We start from the raw sequence: 20,997 nt of genomic DNA, 5'->3' as shown, positions 1-20,997 counted from the left end.
AAAGTGGGAAAGGGGGAGGGGTGGGCTTTTCATTTCATTTAGCCAACTCTGGGTCTTGCCTCCTCTCTATCAGATAGCAGGAACCACCTCGGAACGATTTTCAGGAATTCAGTCATAGAATGATTATCTCCAAAGCTCTTTATTCTACAGTCTCAGCTGAAATTTCCCTCATATTTGACTTTCTTCCCTCCCTTCACGTTGCCGGATCCCCCCAGTTTCATGTGGTTAAAAAGCCTTTGGACAAGACTGGGAAAGACTATAAAAAATTTGTGTTCAGAGAATGATCCTGGATCACACTCATTATCTCTGTGATTTCATTTCTAGAAACTTCAGTTTCCTTATCTGTAAAATAGAGATTGTAGCACTTGTACATTTCATTGCACAGAACTGTCATTAGGATCAGGTAGAATAATCAAAGTATTATTGTTAACATCTTCACTTGATAACAGTCTTCCTTGGGAGGCCTGGTGGTGGGGGTGACACAACAGTATAGAGTAAAGGTCCCTTTTAACACCCAGGTACCAGTGTTCTCCTCTATTACTCTTCTTTTCAGTGTTATTTGCTTCCCACTCCTTTGCCCAGTAAAATTTTTCCTGCCTTCTGCTAGCTATCTTTCAGAAGACTTCTTCCACACCCATCCATCTGTAATTTCAGCTCTTTATTCTTATTTTGAAAGTAGCATGCCCCTATTTGCTAATTTTATCTTTAATATGGCTATTTATGGAGATTAAATTATAATTGAGATTAAAGTATCAGAATCCAATGTGTAAATTAGAGAATATAAAAAAGACTGCTAAGTCTAGGTTCAGTTTACTGTTAAGATTTAGGCAGCTAGGTGGCGTCTAAGTGGATGGTGATAGATCTGGAGTCAGAGGTGAGTTGAAACACCACTTCAGACACCTATTAGCTTCCTTACCCTGGGCAAGTCATTTAAACTCTGTCTCAGTTTCCTTTTCTGTAAAATGGGGATAATAATTGCACTTTTATCCCAGGGTTGTTGAGAGGATCAAATGACAAGCATATGTGCAGCAAGCATTTTATAATGTGCTGTTACTTTTAAGAGTTCGATTCAGGTCACTTTTGAGTCCTGTATTTTTTGTAAGTAAATCGTAAAAGGGGATTTTGTGTGTTTGTGATTCTGTTTTTAACTAGGCAATTGATGTCAATATCAGTACTTAGAAAATTAAGAGAAACTACTTTGTTTTATTTGTTCAAAGTAGGTTTTAAACATGATAGGGACTAAAATTTTCATCTAATTACCATATAATATAATCCATTCACTAATGATCCTATGATTATTTTTTACAGAATTTACTAGGGCCTTTTTGTGAAATGTGTGGAGGAAAGGTGCAAGTTTATATACTGAGTGTTCCAGTTCAAATAATCATGTTTTCTCCAAAAGACACTGTTTTATCAATCCAAATACAGTGTTTCCTTTTAAAATATGCTAACAATCCATTTCCTTGATTGCTTAAAAATACACAAACACCACCCTTTAAATAGTTTACAGATACATGCCTAAATGATAGTTACTGTTCTGAGGTCTATTAGTCTTGTGCCAATAAGATTTGTTAGTTCAATTATTCAAAAAGGAAATAGAACTGAATAGTTACCCACATTATTAAGTGGGGCAGATATAAGGGAGGGAGGGAAAGGGAAGCAAAAATGTCTTCTGAGGATATTAAATTTGTTTGTAAAATCTTTTAGAGATTGGGAGTGATGACAAAAAAAAAACCCCTCAGATTATTCTGATTATATTTTAACTCTGAAAATTTATGCCCTCCTTTAAGTCATATAGTTTGAGAGAACATAAGCTGCTAAATACATTTGAATACAGGTCATTTTAGCATTTTCCTATTAAATTCACTTATTTATATTTAAAATGTGTGGGAAAGAATTTTCAAGATTGTTCATATCAGTGAAGGAAGTTTACATTTTAGGGATGCTTTTGTTGTACTGCCTACTATCTATCACAGTGTACAATGAATGTCACACTGACATTAACTACAGTATGTCTAAATTGAGTAGTTCAAATATATCAGTTAATCATTCAACAAGCATTTATTAAGGACCAACTATATGCTAAACATTATCTTTAGTTGGGATTGAGGTGGGGGAGAAAGAATGGAAATAGTTCCTGCTCTCAAGGAGTTTGCCTTTTAATGAGGAAGATATGATATAAAATTTACAGAGTAAATGGAAGGCAATCTTTGAACAGAAGATTCTGGAAGATGTAAGACAGATGCAGGAACTCCTGATGAAGTTGGAGTTTTAGCTATCTTGAAGGACACAATAAACATAAAGAGAGCGCCTTGCTGAATACCTAAGACCCTTGACAATTGAAAATATCAGACTATCACTTTCAAGGTGATGCAGCCAGGCATAAAGCGAAAAAGAAGTCTATACTATTTTGACACTTTACTTATTTATTTAGTTCATTTAGTAAAGTATTTAAATGAATGGAGATGGGGGAGGGGTAGCTAAAAGATGGTTGAGCTGGAATTAATTGTGCCTTATAAAATAGACCAAAGCAAAATCCACTGGAAATAATGTCCTGAAAATCTTAATGCAGTTTTAAACATCGTTACTTTATTTACTGAGTCAGTTTTTCAAAGACATGAGGGTGTATTTACCATTTCCATCTCTAATGTCTAAAGGGGGATGTTGTCAGAAATCTAGCCAATCATTATAAAAATATTTTGGGATGAGTGTTTTAATTACCAAAGGTTCAAGATCACATTTTTATTATTGTTTTACCTCTCAAACAATCTAATCCTTATAGGTTCAATGAAACCATTGAGAAGTGAGAATATGGAAGCAGTAAGCAAAACTTTTCAAAGGAAAACCAGCCTTAACCTCTGGATTTTAATTTTTTTACTAATTTTTTTTTTTACTAATTTTACTAATTACTGAATTTTTACTAATTCAGTTTATGGAAACTATGATTTTCAAGTCAAGTATATATGACAAAGAATCCTATATTCTCCAAATTGGAATTTAAGTTGATTAAGCAATTTGGAAAATACTAAATTATAAGAAGAGGATAAAAGTAAATATTTGGAAGCCTTACCAAAGTTGTAATAATACCACTTTACCTTTTGGGGTGTTTTCAAGTTTCTCTAAGCTATTAACTGTTGAACAGGTGCTCTCTTCCCAGTTACCCTAGAAAGTAGATCTTGCAATGACTGCAATGTCCTAAGGGTCAGCAGTTGTAGGAGTACTTGGCTTTTTTAAATATAGGAATTATAGACACTAGACAACCTTGTATTTTAGATGCTTGCATATCTCTGCCTCAAAAAAGTATAATTCCTCAAATTTCTTATCTTGGGAAATCATAGTCAATGCACAGGATCATAGATTCTGAGCTAGGAAGTACTAGAGAGGTCATTCAGTTTGACCCCAACATTCTGCAGGATTGGAAACTAAAGCCAGGAGAGAGGTTCCCAAAGTAATCAGTGTTGAAGCCTGTGCTCACAACTGTGTTCCCTGACTCCAAATTCCTTATTCCTTCCCTTGGTCATCATTCTGGCAACTGGCAATGAAATCATTTAGATTTATGTACTGATTGATGATTATGATCTGGCTTACAATCAACTGAGAAGCATTTATTAAATATCTACTGTGTGCTAGGCACTATGCTAGATGTTGGCAATACAGTTCATTAACAAGCTTGTATTAAGAAACTGCTTTGGTTCAGTATTTTAGAGTCAGGCTGAGAGATAGGAGATTCTGGGTTCAAATGTGGCCTCAGACACTTCTTAGCTGTATGACCCTGGGCAAGTCACTTAACCCCCATTGTCTATCCCTTACCACTCTTCTGCCTTGGAACAAATCCACAGCATTAAAAATAACTGTGTGCCAGAAAGACAAAAGTGAAATAGTCTCTAACCTTGAGGAGCTTACATTCTGATTGAGGGAGATAAGACACACACACATATGTGTTTTGTCTCCATATATATATATATATATATATATATATATATATATAGGTATATGCAAAATATATTCAGGATAAATTTGGATAGAAGGCACTGCCATAGGAGCAGGGAATCAGGAAAAGATTTCAGAGTAGCACTTTATAACATTTATTTTTGTACTTCATGCTATTATAAAAATAGACATCACTTTGAATTAGTAAGCCATAAGCATAATAATTCTTTCTTGATAAGTTTCTATATTAGCTTAGTGGTAGATTTGCATGATGGTAGATGGTAGAATTCCCCAAAGATTAACACAGTGCCTGGCATATTGTAAGAGCCTACTAAATGTTTGTCGATTAAGTAGTTGAACTCTTCTGGGTGCCAGGCATAGTTGTAAATTGTTTGCTTGTTAATAGGCTAAATCCCCAAATTTCTAATGTCAAAGTAACAATATTTTTTAAATCTGCAAAATATTAAAAATAACTCAAATAGGTAGCTGAAAGTTCTGAAGACTTTTAAAAGGAAAGAAAACATGTAAATTTAATATAAAATATAATGGATTTATAATTTTTTTCCTCTTCTGATATACTAAAATATTTATATACAACCATTAGTACAGTTCAGTTGCTGATAAAATTTTGGGAAAAGATATATAATCTATAGGAAAAGAATATTAAGTATACATTAAAGTATCCTGGAAGCTTCCAGTTTACAAGTATGTGGCCCAACAAGTAACTAGAGTTAGCTCTGAGCATTCATTCTCTAGTTGTAGCTTTTTCTCCCCCCAAATACTGAAATTCTATGTAAATGTCAACAATTATTATTGTTAATAATAAAGAGTAGATTTTTGTTTAGGCTTTCTGGGGAAGCAATGATATGTAGATTTTTTCTTTAGCATCCTTTCTTTCTTTGTTACTGTATAGGAATACTGAGAATATTAGTATCACAAAGGAAAATGGAGAATAAGAAATCCATCATTATTTGAGAAGGGTTAGGTTGAAGTAGTTACTACATGTAAACTTAAAAACTGAGTTTGTAAATAAAGACAGCTGTAAATCTTGTGGTAAGATTAGGTCTCAATGGGGTAATGCATGCACTTCCTTTGATGTACTAATTGCTCAACTATTGCACATAAAACTGTTGAAAATTATCTTTAAACATCCAATTTTTATTGGGAGGGAATTTATTTAGTACTTTTATTTTCTTACCTGACCCCATTGGGTCCAAAGAAATGTGCCTGGAATTTTCAGGGAAGGCCAAACTAGTGATTACTATTAAGGCATGCATTGCAGTGTATTTGTGACAGGCTACTCTGAAGTGTGATTGAAAGTACAACTCAATATGACAATGAGCATATTTCCTAAATTTAATTAAAATTTTGTTTTGCCTGAGCTTTGTTAGAACTGCTAGGTGAAAATACATATGTTAGGAGATAGAACTTGAAATTTGCCTCTTAGCATGTACATGATGTCTTTGGAAAGCAATAATTGACACAGAAATAGCCAAATAAAGATGAGTTTTAGCTTAGAGAAGTAAAATGTATTTGCAAAAACTCAAGATTCATACTTTCTACTTTGGCATTAGTATACATATTAAAAAACATTACAGTATTTCCCACAATTTTGCAGATTTCATGTCTTACTTGGGTAAGTATAGCATTATCCAATCTTTAAACATTGCTATACTTAGTTGTTTTAATTTCTATTACACTTCTCAGAAATCAAGCAAACTTTTTTACCAAGAACAAATTATTATTCTAAAAAATATAAAGTATATTCCTTTACTATTCACATTAAAGAGGAGATATTAATATTCATAAGAGTATAGATCTAGGGTTGTAAAGGACATTAGAAGTTTTCTAGTGTGAGCATCTTATTTTACAAATGAGGAAACTGAGACTGAATGCCTCATCCAAGGTAACACTAGTAGTAAGTACCTGAGATCAGATTTAAATGGAGGACTTGGGGACTATAAGGTCATCACTTTTCCCACTGTAACACATTTCAAAATTGCCAGGATAGGAGCCAGCTGGGTAGCTCAGTGAATTGAGAGCCAGGCCTAGAAACTGGAGGTCCTTGGTTCAAATGTGACCTCAGACACTTTCCAGCTGAGTGACCCTGGGCAAGTCACTCAACCCCCATTGCCTAGCCCTTACCACTCTTCTGCCTTGGAGCAAATACACAGTATTGATTCCAAGACAGAAGGTAAGAGTTAAAAAAAAAATTGCCAGGATACTTAAAAAGGTTGGGTTTTCCCTCTATCATACGAGAATTGGCATAGTAATATGGGAAGTACGTTGAATTGGCCTCAAAAACCCTTTATTCAAATCCTAATTCTTCTACACTTTGGTGGCACTAGAGAAAGGACTCTTCCTTATTCAGAATATGAGAGGGTTGGACTAGATGGCCTGTAAGGGTTGATTCTAGTTCCAAATCCTCATACATTTATGTGCTTTCTGAGGTGTAACACTTTAGAGTAAGTCTCTTATTTTATTTACCAAAGAAAGCAAAGCCTTGAAAGATGTGTAAAACTAGTACTTTGCCAAAGTGCTTTTAGGATGTTACAAAATTTGCCATCAGAAATATTTTACATTTAGATGGATTTATATACAATCTGTTGCTATAGTTGTATTGGTTTTACGACTTTTTGGGGAGTGGGGGGTGGAGGTGGGGGGTGGAGAACTAACTATTCACTTCCAGTTAAATCAACCGAGTCAATCAACTGTTGAAACTATGGTGGTCAATGTTGACTTTAAAGTCAATTGCCAACCCCCCCCCGCCCCCCCCAGAGCACAGATGGTTAGACATGCTTCGAGGTGGGGACTAGAGTGGTTGAAAGATATCCCTATAGTCTGGCAGGAAGTATTTGACTTAAAAAACATAGTGAGCACTACCGTCTGGATTTCAGCTCTTGGAATGAGAAAAAAAAATTGTGACTTGGGAGAAACCTGGAGAATATTTCTCCCTCTGTATTTTCCGTCTCATTGACAGCGGGGTGTGTATTTTCATTCGGGGCTTATTTCTGAAAAGAGCTTGCAGCCACCACCTGAGGCTCCACTTCCCCTAGGTGCCAGATGTGTGGCAAAGGGTAGCTGTAGACTACTGGTCACATTTCTTCTAGTTCTAGCCAGGGGGTAGGGAGTGGCTGTTCCAGTACTTCTGATATTGTTATCCTTTGGGCGCTAGCTATAGGGTGGATTCTTTTGTAAGCACAGTCCAGGTTAAGGCTGCTGTCACAGTGACGCCTTATGTTCTGCTGCTGTCCTAGGCTGTGCTTTTGTCTGCTTCTATACACTCTCCGCACCCTTTCCAGTTTCCTGTTAGCTAAACTGATCGCTGTCTTTCTGAACGAATAATTCTGTGCCGAGTCCAAGCCTCCCGGAAAATGCTCTGCTCTAAACACAGGCGGGGAACAGCCTAGCCCTTCCCTTCCCTTCCGAGTGCTCTCTCTGGGGGCGGGGGTGGGGGTGGTGGTCAAGAAAGACATCTCACCAAAGAGAGCCACTTGTTGGGGCCAAGAGGGAGAGGCAGGGGGAGCACAAAGAGAAAAAGGTAGGAGCCACGGGGCGCGTAAGAAGCAGAAGAGAGAGGTATCCCTGGGTTCCTGGGCATTGGCCGGATTCCCTGGGTGGGAGAGAAGGTTCCTTAGAGAGACGGGTTCAGTTAGCTCGCCAGGGCAGCCTACCGTGGGACAAGAGCAAGTCACAGAGGGGAAGCTGGTGTGGGGCCGCGGTTAAAGCAGGAAGGGAGAAATCACTCCCGGGAAAGGGAGGGGAACAACAGAATGTTTCTCCTGGGCTGCTGGGAACTGGAGGGAGGGAAAACACCGCTGCCACTGGGGCTGGGAACCTGGGGATACTCCTTAGCCCCGGCCGCTAGGGTTTGCTACCGAGGTTGTCTTTCTCCTTCCTTCTTGCCCACAGCCCGGCGTCCGCCTTGCAACCCTGGTCTATAAGGAGGAAGGAGGAGGAGAAGGGAGAATTCCCTCCACCTCTGTCTCTCCCTTCCCGGCAAGCTGTCCCAAGCTTTAAAGGTGGCCCTTTGCAGTGTCATTAACACACATTCCTCCATCCTGGGCTGGGACTGTGGGAGCCCAGGGGAGATTTGGGGGTCCTGCCACATCTGCCGTCTCTGGGCCGGGCTCCAACGCTGGAGGCGGCGGGGATTCATCCGGTAGGGATCGGGCCTGGATCACTTGGGGAGCGGGAATGATCGAAGGGGGGGTCAGAGGCTTTGTAGTGTCCTCTCTTCCCTCCCGAGACAGTGGAGGGGGTAGGTGGGGAGTTGAACATGGCGGCGGTGCGGGGCTGCCCCTGCTCCTCTGACCAGCCGTCGCCCCCACCGGGCTGTGTTGTGTCCCCACAGGAGTCAGAGAGGATGGCCGGGGCTGGAGTCCAGCACCACCCCCCGGGCACTGCCGGAGCCTCCACGGCCGCTTCCACTGCAGCCACGACAGCCTCAGCTACAGCCGCCGCTGCTGCCGGTCCTGTCGAGGAGTCCTCTGACAGCGAGGCGGAGCACGAGGGGCCGCAGAAACTGATACGGAAAGTGTCCACGTCGGGGCAGATCCGGAGCAAGGTGAGGGTGCGTGTTTGCACGTTCTTTGAGCGCGTGCTTGCGAGCTAGGGCGCGGGGGCAGGGGCAGGGGCAGGGGCGGGGGTAGGGTTGCAGGGAATAGCGACCGAAGGCCACTCTGGACAGGGCCCCCGCGCGTCTGAGCTGTGGGCTCGGCCTTCGGAGTCCAGAGCATCAGCGTTGGAGAGCACAGAGGCAGCTGAGAGTGAGAGGAGGAGGGCACTTGAACACACGGAGGACTTGGGACTGGGAGGAAAAAAAGAGGAGGAGACGGGGGAAAGGCCAAGGGAGGGGCGTGTGCGTAGAGAACGGGCGAGCTCTGTGGGGCGGGGTTGGCAGCCTAGGGAAAGACCGAGGTAAAGGGGCGTGGGAAAAAAAAAAGTTAGCGCTTGGAGGCACGTTCCCACTTTGGGCTGAAACAGCTTGCATTTTTCCACGTGCGAGACCAGCAGTCTAACGTCGAGCAAGTTGTTGAAGCATAGGCTTTATGTGCAGGAAGGGAAGCAGAGTGGTGAATAGCCGCAGCAAAGTCAATCCCCCTTTTCCTACCCAGACCAGGCTTCTTCACCCCCTCCTCTCCTGCAGGGATGGGGAAGAATTCTCTCTCCGGCCCCTTTTGATCACTGTTGCCTCTTGGGATCGAGCCACAGCAGGGACTGGACAGTGGTAAAGGCTCTTAGCAGTTAAAACGGAAACCTGCCGTAAAAGCAGCTGGCCTTGCTTTTTGTCCCATGGATTTCAGACTATTGAAACGAGGGGAGCATCTGTCCCACTAAACCCTGGACTAAACAGCCGTTTCTTTCTGCTGTATGGGGAGTAGGTGTGTCTGCTATGGTGTTTGCTCTTTTGAGGTTGTCATTCACAGATGTAGGGGGTTTGTTTGCTTTGAAGATACCTCAAACATTTATTGAAAGTTGACTTAGTTTCAGGGTTTGTTAAAAAAGGGAAAAGCCAAAATGATGTGTGCATGTGTTATGTAAGTATCGAGTTTGATCAGAAGGTTTTATTTAAATAGTCTAATTTCTTTTGTACAACGAACGGGCAAGACAATCTTCGAACAATAACTCTTTAAACAAAAGGCAGCCAGGTTGATTCTCTGTGGAGATTGTTGTGTAGACTGGGACTTAAACTGAGCCGACCTGTGCCAGAAAATAGTGTATGCATTATGTGAATATGGAATTCATGTTAGCATCCTCATATTTTCTCTAAAATTAATATAAATGAATCACCATAAAAGTTATTTCCCCTGCGCTTGTTAAACAATTAAAAACATTTTATATAGGTTTGTTTCTACCAATTTGCTAGTATTGATATATCTTGTGATAATTTATGAATTGTTTGATGTTTGACACTTTGAGAGTCAGCTAGCCTTAGTGGGTTTAAAGATGACCTTGAAATCAGGAAAACTTTGGTTCACATCCTGCCTCTGACACATACTAGTTGTGTGACAGTGAGCCAATAACTTAAACTCCTTGCTCCAGTAAGTTCTCCAAAATTATATTCTGGACCTTCCAGGTAGAAGTTTACATGCTGAATTTCCTTTATCTAGATCATAAGTCTCACTTTCAGTTTTTTATAATTTTGTTTTTAAAAGCTTACTGGTAAGATTTTGAACTTTAGAAATAAATTAGGAAGGAATGTTTTATAGCAAAAATGAAGTATTCTGCTAAGAATGAAAATGTTTAAATTATTTGGTTAGGCAAACTATGAGCTTCCTTAAAAATTTGATAATTTATATATTTAATACATTTATTTTAATAATTTCTCATGTAGTGATAGTTATTTTGGATTATACAATTTAAAGTCAAAATTTAAATGCATTTTTGGAGAAAACAGTTAATGTGACAAAGTAATAAAGTGTTACAGGGTTTATGCAAAGACATAATAACTATACATATACATGTACATACACATGTGCATGTGTATGTGTATAACACACAACACAAATATGGTCATGGAAAGTATTGTTTTTGGAGTCAGGAGACCTGAGTTCAGATCCAGCTTGGATATGTCACTTGTTTAATTGGAAGGGTATTTTTTCAAAATCTCTAACATGGAAATAATAATGCTATAATCCAAGTTGTTTGTGAGGAAAACACTTTGGAAATCATTAAGCATTATATAAAAGAGTCATTATCATACTCTTGGTTAGCTAAATGTGTGCATGTGTGTATATGAGTAAAAATATATAGTGCCAAAGAAATTCCAAAGATTAACCTACAATTTGAAAGAAAACAGAGCAATACTAACACCTCTATCAGTAAAATGTTACAAGTCTGTTTAACAGGTATCTTGTGAGACATGGAGACTCTATGAATTGTATAAACACATGTTTCTTGCATCTAATAGGTACCCAATAGATGTTAGATCAAGTCTAAGACTAGATAATACTGCTTTTAGATATAGTTAGGATATTAATTGGGCATTTGTACAAGAGGAAAGAATAGTTAGAACATTCTTGAATTATCCTGTTTACACTACAAAGAAACCATTTTTAGCAAATATGTTTTACCTGGATTTTTGTCTTTAATGTTTCTTAAAAGTGAGCTACTTTTAGATTTCATAAATAGTACTGGTTTTGTAATTAATTATATAATTAACCAATCTCTCTCAACATTTTCATATTTCAACACCTGTGTTCCAAGTTTAAATTTCAGGAGTGCAAAAGATCCTTTGGAAAAAGATGCTGAGTTTGAATTTTACCATTGACACCAGCGGTGTGACCCTAATTGACACAATCTCTTTCAACCTCAGTTTCCTTATCTGTAAGATAGTGGTAATGATAGTTTCTACTTTACTGGCTTGTAAGGATCCATAAGAGACATCATATAAAGCACTTTGCAACCTTAAAACTTTTTAGAAATGATGGCTATTATACTGACCTATCTTGGCTGCCTCTTAATCTGGAGGAGCTGTCCTGGGTCCCCTAGCTTCAGGACTAGAACACATTCCAAATCCCAGTTTCCACAAAGCTTTATATCCTCCTGTTATAATAGAACCTAAAGGATATAAGAGCTGATAACCCTGGGTTCTCTCATCAGGGGAATGGACAGCATATTAAAAAAAAACAAAACACAATACTTGCTTCACACTGGGAAGGTTGTCAAAAGATTCATATTTTGACATCGACACTAATCTCTGATGTGAACTGAGGAGGAATTTATCATTCATCTATCATTCAAATGTGAACTTGCTTTTTACTTGATATTGTTACACAATATCTCTGCTGTACTCTCCCTAATTCCAGTTTCTTTTACCAATGAACAGGTGCAAAGCAACAAGTCAGTTTGAAATCAATGAAGCAGCAATACATTGTATGTTTGAAGATTAGTTTGGTTTTCTTTTTTGTGAGATGTAAATAGACATTTTACTCAAGAATAAAATAATTTAAAATAATTTATTTCAAAATTTTCTAGACTTGAGTGTTAATTTTTTCTCTTAAGAAAAAAGTATTATTGATAAATATTTTTATTTTCTTTTAGATCATGAATTGGCAAAACCTCATTGATGCCTGATTTAGATAGCTAGAGAGCAAAATATCAAAGCCCAAGACTTCCAATTATTAACTTTTTTGAAGTATAAGCAAGGGAATATATGTGTGTATGTGTAATTTTTTAATGTGCTTATTATTCTCTGATATTGACAATAATACCAATTTTATGTAGCCCTTTAAAGTTTACCACTTAGTTTCCTTTTTATAAAGGCAACCTTTTAAGAAAGGTAGTATAAATATTATATCCAGTGTATAGATGAGGAAACTGAGGTTTTGATTATGTGCATGCCCCAAGACTTGGTTCTAGATCTTTCCTTAACCAATATGGTATAATTTGTATGGCAGGGAAGACAGTGAATTTTTGCATTGGGCTTGATTGCTACCTTTTTTTGTAAAAGCCTGGGGAGAAGATCTGGTATGCTTTTAAAGTTGAGGATTATATAATCCTCAATTATATTTTATCTTTTCATTGTCTTGCCTACCTCTTTCATGCTCATTCTTTCTCTCCCTCCTTCTTCCTTTCCTCCCTGTTTTCCTCTCCCCTCCTTCCCCCACTCAGTCTCTTCTCTACAATGCTCTAGTCACAGGACAATAGGATCATAGATATAGAGCTGGAAGAAATCTGAAGGATCATAAGGGTATGACCCTCTAATTTTACAAGTGAACCAACTTAGACCCAGGCAGGTTAAGTTATTTACTTGTTCAAGTCATTCAGTGTAATATTTTAATTTTACAAGTGAGCAAATTGAGACCCAAACGCGGGATATCATTTACTTGCTCAAGTTACACAGTTAGTTTTAGAATTCAGATTCTTATGACTAAATCCAGCTTTCTTTCTACTCAACTCAGACCTCCCTTCTCCTTTACATACTTTCCCCTCCTTTTCCCCTCTCTTCCTTCCGTTCCCCTCTATGATTTTGGATTGTAAACTGATGATTATGGTACAGTTTATATCCCAGCCCTACTGTCAACAAACAGTGCTTAGGAATTCAGATAAGTGGAATCTCAGGAAGTCACATCAGATATCTAGGATGCAAACACCAGATAATCTTACAGCTGTCCCAGCTTTTGAATTATGTGGCAATTTCCCACTGAGAGAAAAAGAAATCAGTCACTGAGCTGGAAGGTGATGAGAGAGCCGCTAATTTAGGTATCCTAACATGGGGCAGTTGATTGCATATCATCTTTTTCTAGCCATTCTTGTTTTCTCTGTTTCCTGTTGGTAGGATTCTCCTGATCTTTTATCATATATAAGGCTTCTTTTAAGTTCCTCCCTTTTTACAGATAATTTCAAAGAGATTTATTGGAAAGAAAAGCATTTGGAATAATTTGTTCTGCACTTGTTCATTCTTTAAATGTGCAGAATAATTAGACTTTCTTCCTCTTAATCTTCTTGGTTGGTCAAAGTTTGATCTGAAGCCACAAATCTAGCTGGATTTGCGTTCTATGTTATAGTTCATGCCCTGGAAGTCTGCTCAATTTATGAAGAGATATTTCTGTCTTTGGATGGTTAAAAAAAAAAAGGACTCTAAGCCCAAAGACCTTTTAGGGTTATCCAAAAGCATTAGGGACTTTAGCTCAGATAGGAGTAGCAGAGATGATCTCCTCTCTGGGATTTCAGTTGACTTTCTCTGCTTTTCAGTCATCAGAGATCCTTGCAACAAAGTTCTCCAAGTATACACAGAGCTAAAAGTTTATTTTACTCTATGTAAATTGGGACAGAAGTAACTTATTTTTATTACCCTAACCCCTCTTTAAATGTTTTGAAACTTCCTATCTCTTGAAATGACTTTAACTGGTTCTTCAAATGTGGGTATGCTTTAATATTAAACATTTTAAGGATATGAAAAATATTAAATTACCTGTATAAAAAGATATATTGGAGCAGTTTACCAGTCATGGAGCAGTACTCCCAAGTGCTTTAAAGAGCTAAGCAGATAGACTATTTAAGATCAAAGTCCATTTCTTATGAGGCGTATTAGATCAGCGATTCTTAAAGTGTGCTCTTTAGAACCCAAGACCTTTCCAGAGAGTCCATAGGGTCAAAACTATTTCCATACCCAAACTGTTATTTATGTAAAAAATTCTTTTTCCTTTTCCAACTACCTATCTGTGTGAGGCAGAATTTTCTTCATATACTTCAATCAAAACAACATATCACAATAGCTTCAATGCAGAAGCAGATATGAGGATCTACTAAACCATGGTTTTATAAAGAGATATGCAAAAATATATTTTAAAATGCCAGCCTTCTCACTAATTGTTTCCTGTTTTGGAAAATAGTTGTGAAAGTGTGTTTATGTTAACATGTGATAACATAATATTTTGAACTGTAAATGCCTTAATATATATTTTGCTAACATGTATATATCATAGTTAAAACTCATATGAGGAATATTTTTAACATTATAATTAGTATATTCATAAAATAATAAAAGCTAGCAGTTACATAGCATCTCCTATGTGCCATAGCCTTACAAATATAATTTCATTTGACTCTCAAAACAACCCTGGGAAGTAGTGCTGCCATTACTTCCATTTTGAGAAGACAGAGGCAAACAGTTAAGTGACTTGCCCAAGGTCACACAGCTAGTGTCTGAGGCCTACTTTATACTCAAATATGACTGATTCTAAATTTAGCCAGAGGGTTAGTAAGAGTATTAAGCAAAATGAAACATATATTTTTGGACCTGGCCAACAGAGGAATTTGTTTTGACTAAATATATTTGTTAAAAGGATTTTTTCCCCACTTTTCCCCTAGTGTGAGTTGGGTGCAAAGAGGAAGAAAAAAATTGATAATAGAAAAAAATTAATTAGGTATTAAATATCATCATATTAAAACCCAAAGCCTTTTTGATGTCAGCATGTAGAAATTGTTGATTTAGTTTCTGTCCTTGTTATGAAAGGTAAAATGTACATACAAAAAAAGTATATACAGTAATTTAAATGGAAGGTTGTCAAGAAAAAAAAAATTTAAACTTTTGTGCCTTCAGGAATACCCAATGGTACGCTTGGTAGAATGGGATTAAAGTGTACAATGAGAGAAAGAGACAGACGAACAGAGACAGAGAGACAGACAGATAGAGAAGTGGAGACAGACAGACAGATATAGAGAAAGAGAGAAGCAGAGAGAGTGAGAAAGAGAAAGAGAGAGAGAGAATAAGGTACATATGGTGAGAAACAGGAGAATTCCACTGACCTTTTATTTAGTTGTCATAAAATGTCAACTCCTATTTAATTTTTCTAATACTTTGCTGTTAACCTTTATCTTTTCTAGGACAGTGCTACTCCATTTTTCTAGAGATGTTATTATAATAAGTAGAATATTTAAAGGACAAAATAAAACAGAATTTAACTCCTTTTGATGGAAACTAAAATGTGATATATACACACTTAACTGTTCACTTAAACAATATGCTGAATAGAATTGTATCTTAAGATTATGATAGCCATCAGTGATTGTAATATAATAATAATAATAATAGTTTTTATTTCTTGCTATCAGTTATTTCTGATAGTATTACTATTGTAGATAATCCTTTTCTTATGTAATAATTATAAATGCACATTTGTTGCCTGTATTGAGGAATTAGATATCTTTATCTGTTAGATTTGCATATACGTAAAACTATATCTACATCCAGATCTGAGTGCAGATCCAGTTTACTTATTTATTTGAAAATTTTATTTAATTAGTCAATTTAGAACATTTTTTCTTTGGTTACAAAAATCATATTCTCCCCCCCTACTCCCAGCTTCCTGTAGTCAATGTGCAATTCCACTGGGTTTTACATGTGTCCTTGATCAGAAACTACTTCCATGTTGTTGATGTTTGCACTAGGATGTTCATTTAGAGTCTACATCCCCAATCGTATCCCCCTTGACCCATATAATCAAGCAGTTATTTTTCTTGTTTCCCCACAGTTTTTCCTCTGAATGTGGATAGTGTTCTTTCTCATAAATCCCTCCAAGTCAGGATCACTGCATTGCTGCTAGTAGAGAAGTCCATAACATTCGATTGTACCACAGTGTATCAATCTCTGTGTACAATGTTTTCCTGGTTCTGCTCCTCTCACTCTGCATCAATTCCTGAAGGTTGTTCTAGTCCCCATGGAATTCTTCCAGTTCATTATTCCTTTGAGCACAATAGTATTCCATCACCAGCATATACCACAACTTGTTCAGCCATTCCCTAATTGAAGGGAATCCCCTCATTTTCCAGTTTTTTGCTACCACAAAAAGCACAGCTATGAATATTCTTGTACAAGTCTTTTTTCCTTATTATCTCTTTGGGGTATAAATCCAGCAGTGCTATGACTGGATCAAAGGGCAGACAGTCTTTTATCGCCCTTTGGGCATAGTTCCAAATTGCCCTCCAGAATGGTTGGATCAATTCACAACTCCACCAGCAAATGCATTAATGTCCCAAATTTGCCACATCCCCTCCAATATTTATCACTTTCCTTTGCTGTCATGTTAGCCAATCTGCTAGGTGTGAGGTGATACCTCAGAGTTGTTTTGATTTGCATTTCTCTGATTATAAGAGATTTAGAACACTTTTTCATGTGCTTATTAATAGTTTTGATTTCTTTAACTGAAAATTGCCTATTCATGTCCCTTGCCCATTTGTCAATTGGGGAATGGCTTGATTTTTTTGTATAATTGATTTAGCTCTTTATAAATTTGAGTAATTAGACCTTTGTCAGAGGTTTTTGTTATGAAGATTATTTCGCAATTTGTTGCTTCCCTTCTAATTTTGGATGCATTAGTTTTGTTTGTACAAAAACTTTTTAACTTGATGTAATCAAAATTATTGATTTTACATTTTGTGATTTTTTTTCTAGCTCTTGCTTGTTTTTAAAATCTTTCCTTTCCCAAAGATCTGACATGTATACTATTCTGTGTTCACCTAACTTGCTTATAGTTTCCTTCTTTATATTCAGGTCATTCACCCGTTCTGAGTTTATCTTGGTGGAGGGTGTGAGATGTTGATCCAAACCTAATCTCTCCCATACTGTCTTCTAATTTTCCCAGCAGTTTTTATCAAATAGTGGGTTTTGGTACCCAAAGCTGGGATCTTTGGGCTTATCATAGACTGTCTTGCTGAGGTCATTGACCCCAAGTCTATTCCACTGATCCTCCTTTCTGTCTCTTAGCCAGTACCAAATTGTTTTGATAACCACTGCTTTATACTATAGTTTGAGATCTGGGACTGCAAGACCTCCTTCCTTTGCATTTTTTTTCTTCATGATTTCCCTGGATATCCTTGATCTTTTGTCCTTACAAATGAACTTTGTTAGGGTTTTTTCTAATTCAGTAAAAAAGTTTTTTGGTAGTTCAATGGGTATGGCACTAAATAAGTAAATTAATTTGGGTAGGATTGTCATTTTTATTATGTTAGCTTGTCCTACCCATGAGCAATCAATGTTTTTCCAATTGTTTAGATCTAGTTTTAATTGTGTGTAGAGTGTTTTATAGTTGTGTTCATATAGTTCCTATGTTTGTTTCAGCAGATAGATTCCTAAGTATTTTATATTGTTTAGGGTGATTTTAAATGGAATTTCTCTTTCTAATTCTTGCTGCTGAGATGTGTTGGAGATATATAGAAATGCTGATGACTTATGTGGGTTTATTTTGTATCCTGCAAGTTTGCTAAAGTTGTTGATTATTTCGACCAGCTTTTTGGTTGATTCTCTGGGGTTCTTTAAGTAGACCATCATATCATATGCAAAGAGTGATAGCTTGGTCTCATTGCCTATTTTAATACCTTCAATTTATTTTTTTTCTCTAATCGCTACAGCTAGTGTTTCTAGTACAATGTTAAACAATAGAGGTGATAATGGGCATCCTTGTTTCACTCCTGATCTTATTGGGAAGGCTTTTAGTTTGTCCCCATTGCAGTTGATGTTTGCTGATGGTTTTAGATATATGCTAGTTATTATTTTTAGGAAAGATCCTTCTATTACTATACTTTCTAGTGTTTTCAGTAGGAATGGGTGTTGTATTTTGTCAAAGGCTTTTTCTGTATATAGTGAGATAATCATGTGATTTTTGTGGGTTTGCTTGTTAATATGTTCAATTATGTGGGTGGTTTTCCTAATATATTTTTTTAAACCCATACCTTACAATACTGTGTATTGGCCTCAAGGTAGAAGAGTGGTAAGGGCGAGGCAATGGGGTCAAGTGACTTGCCCAGGGTCACACAGCTGGGAAGTGTCTGAGGCCAGATTTGAACCAAGGACCTCCGGTCTCTAGGCCTGGCTCTCAATCCACTGAGCTACCCAGCTGCCCCCTGGCTTTCCTAATATTGAACCATCCTTGCATTCCTGGTATGAATCCTACCTGGTCATAGTGAATAATCCTTGTGATGACTTGTTGGAGTCTTTTTGCTAGTATCCTATTTAAGATTTTTTCATCTATATACATTAAGGAGATTGGTCTATAGTTTTCTTTTTCTGTTTTTGACCTGCCTGGCTTTGGAATCAGTACCATATTTTTGTTGTAAAATGAATTTAGTAGAACCCCTTCTTTGCTTATTCTGTCAAATAGTTTGTATAATATTGGATTAGTTGTTCTTTGAATGTTTGATAGAAATAATTTGTGAATCCATCTGGCCCTGGGGATTTTTTCTTAGGGAGTTCTTTGATGGCTTGTTCAATTTCTTATTCTGATATGGGGTTGTTTAGGTAATCTATTTCTTCCTCTGTTAGTCTAGGCAGTTTATATTTTTGTAAATGATTCATCCATATCACCTAGATTGCCATATTTGTTGCTATATAGTTGGGCATAATAGTTTTTAATGATTGCCTTTATTTCCTCTTCATTAGAAGTGAGGTCTCCCTTTTCATCTTGGATACAGTCAATTTGTTTTTCTTCTTCCTTTTTTTAAATTAGATTGACCAGTACTTTGTCTATTTTATTTGTTTTTTCAAAGTACCAGCTTCTAGTCTTATTTATGAAATCAATAGTTATATGACTTTCAATTTTATTAATTTCTCCTTTGATTTTTTAGGATCTCTAATTTAGTCTTCATCTGAGGATTTTTAATTTGTTCACTTTCTAGTTTTTTAATTTGCATGCCCAATTCATTGACCTCTGCCCCTCTTAATTTGTTAATATATGAACTCAAGGATATAAATTTCCCCTGAGTACTGCTTTGGCTGCATCCCATAGGTTTTGAAAGGATGTCTCATCATTGTCATGTTCTTCAGTGAAATTATTAATTGTTTCTATGATTTGTTCTTTAACCAATTTTGGAGAATGATATTATTTAATTTCTAATTAATTTTTGATTTGCCTTTCCATGTATCTTTGCTAATTATTATTTTTATTGCATTGTGATCTGAAAAGGTTGCATTTATTATTTCTGCTCTTTTGCCCTTGTTTGCAATGTTTTTATACCCTAGTACATAGTAACTTTGTGAATGTACCATGTGCTGCTGAAAAGAAGGTGTATTCCTTTTTGTCTCTATTTATTTTTCTCCACATATCTACTAACTCTAAGTTTTCTAAGATTTCATTCACTTCTCTCACCTCTTTCTTATTTATATTTTGGTTTACTTTATCTAGTTCTGATAGAGGAAGGTTCAGGTCTCCCACTAGTATAGTTTTTCTATCTATTTCATTCTTGAGCTCCACTAGTTTCTCCTTTAGAAATTTGGATGCTATGCCATTTGGTGCATACATGTTGAGTACTGTTATTTTCTCATTGTCTATACTGCTTTTTTTTTTTTTAAATCAGGATGTAATTACCTTCTCTATCTCTTTTAACTAGATCTGTTTTTACCTTGGCTTTGTCACATATCATGATTACAACTCCTGCCTTCTTTTTCTCAGTTGATGCCCAATAGATTTTGCTCCATATGTTTACCTTTACCCTATGTGTGTCTATCTTCCTCATGTATATTTCTTGTAGATGGCATATAGTAGGATTTTGGTTTCTAATCCACTCTACTATTTGCTTGCATTTTATGGGTGAGTTCATTCCATTCACATTTAGAGTTATGATGACCAGCTGTGTATTTCCCAATATTTTGATTTCTACTCCTAGTCCTGCCATTTCTTCTTTCACTATTTCCTTCTACACCAGTGTTTTGTTTTTAATCAGTGTCCCTAATCTTCTTCAAATAATCTTTTGACTTCACTACAAGATTGGATCCTTCCTCTATCACATCCTCCTCCAGAGCAAGGTGCCAAATTTTAATTAAATGGCTTTTTGGACAGTTTTAGTGACCTGTAGCCTCCTTTAGAAAACTCACTTTCTCTCTAAGTTAAGGTGTTGCATTTGTTAAACATCTTTAGGGCTCTAGGTGTTGAATAGCAGAACTCAGCATACAAAAATGTAATTCTTAGTTTTAGGGCTCTAAATACAGTCTAAATTTATTTGAAAAATCCTCTCATCTTTATAGAACATGTATTTTTAACTTGGTTTACGTATTTGCTTCTGTTATGTGAACTAAATTTAGACTGGAAACTATAGCTCTTGATGCATAATATATAACATATTGTGTTTATCATATCTAGATTATTTTCATGTTGGTTACAAATTAAAACTGATCTCAACCCTATAATTAAAGATTAGAGCCATGCAAAGTTATTAAGCTTTTATGTTTTATATAAGGCAACATGTTATTTTAAGCTCTCTAAATTTAGATCCACCATTCTCATTTTATTTAATGTTCTTACATGCTTGTTGCTATAGTAGAGATCATAAGAAAACAATATAGTAAAGAACACCAGAGGGCTTTTTTTCATTCATATTGGACTTCACTTGCACAATGAATGTTTTTTTATAGGCCTTTGCCCATAAAAAATTGATATGTTTTCTAAGAATAGATCTATGTGTGTGTGTGAAGCCTCAGTGAAATTTTGCAATCCTTATGGAACTGTCAGTTATTATTATTATTACAGTTAGTATCATAATTTTCTCAGCTTAAATTCCACCTTATGTAAGAGGCCTTATCGTTCTTCCTCTTTCCCCTCCCTGCTGGCGCCCTGTCCCTGGAATTAC

General features: G+C 36.7%; 1 protein-coding gene across 9 annotated transcripts in view; it reads left to right on the top strand.

Moving 5' to 3' along the window:
- Positions 1–20,997, top strand: part of DGKH (diacylglycerol kinase eta) — a 239,208-nt gene that overhangs the window by 1,428 nt on the left and 216,783 nt on the right. For 4 of the 9 annotated variants that reach the window (XM_001363032.4, XM_016425028.2, XM_056807290.1 and 1 more), the window contains exon 2: positions 8,285–8,497. In XM_001363032.4, the coding sequence (XP_001363069.2) occupies positions 8,285–8,497 (213 nt within the window). Of the gene's footprint in view, positions 1–7,877; positions 8,093–8,284; positions 8,504–20,997 lie in introns of those variants that run through there. The other 5 variants (XM_056807292.1, XM_056807293.1, XM_056807289.1 and 2 more) reach the window with 2 other exon arrangements.

This window comes from Monodelphis domestica, chromosome 8, assembly GCF_027887165.1.
Source record: "Monodelphis domestica isolate mMonDom1 chromosome 8, mMonDom1.pri, whole genome shotgun sequence".
Classification (NCBI taxonomy): domain Eukaryota; kingdom Metazoa; phylum Chordata; class Mammalia; order Didelphimorphia; family Didelphidae; genus Monodelphis; species Monodelphis domestica.
This window is presented reverse-complemented; position numbering and strand designations above follow the sequence as displayed.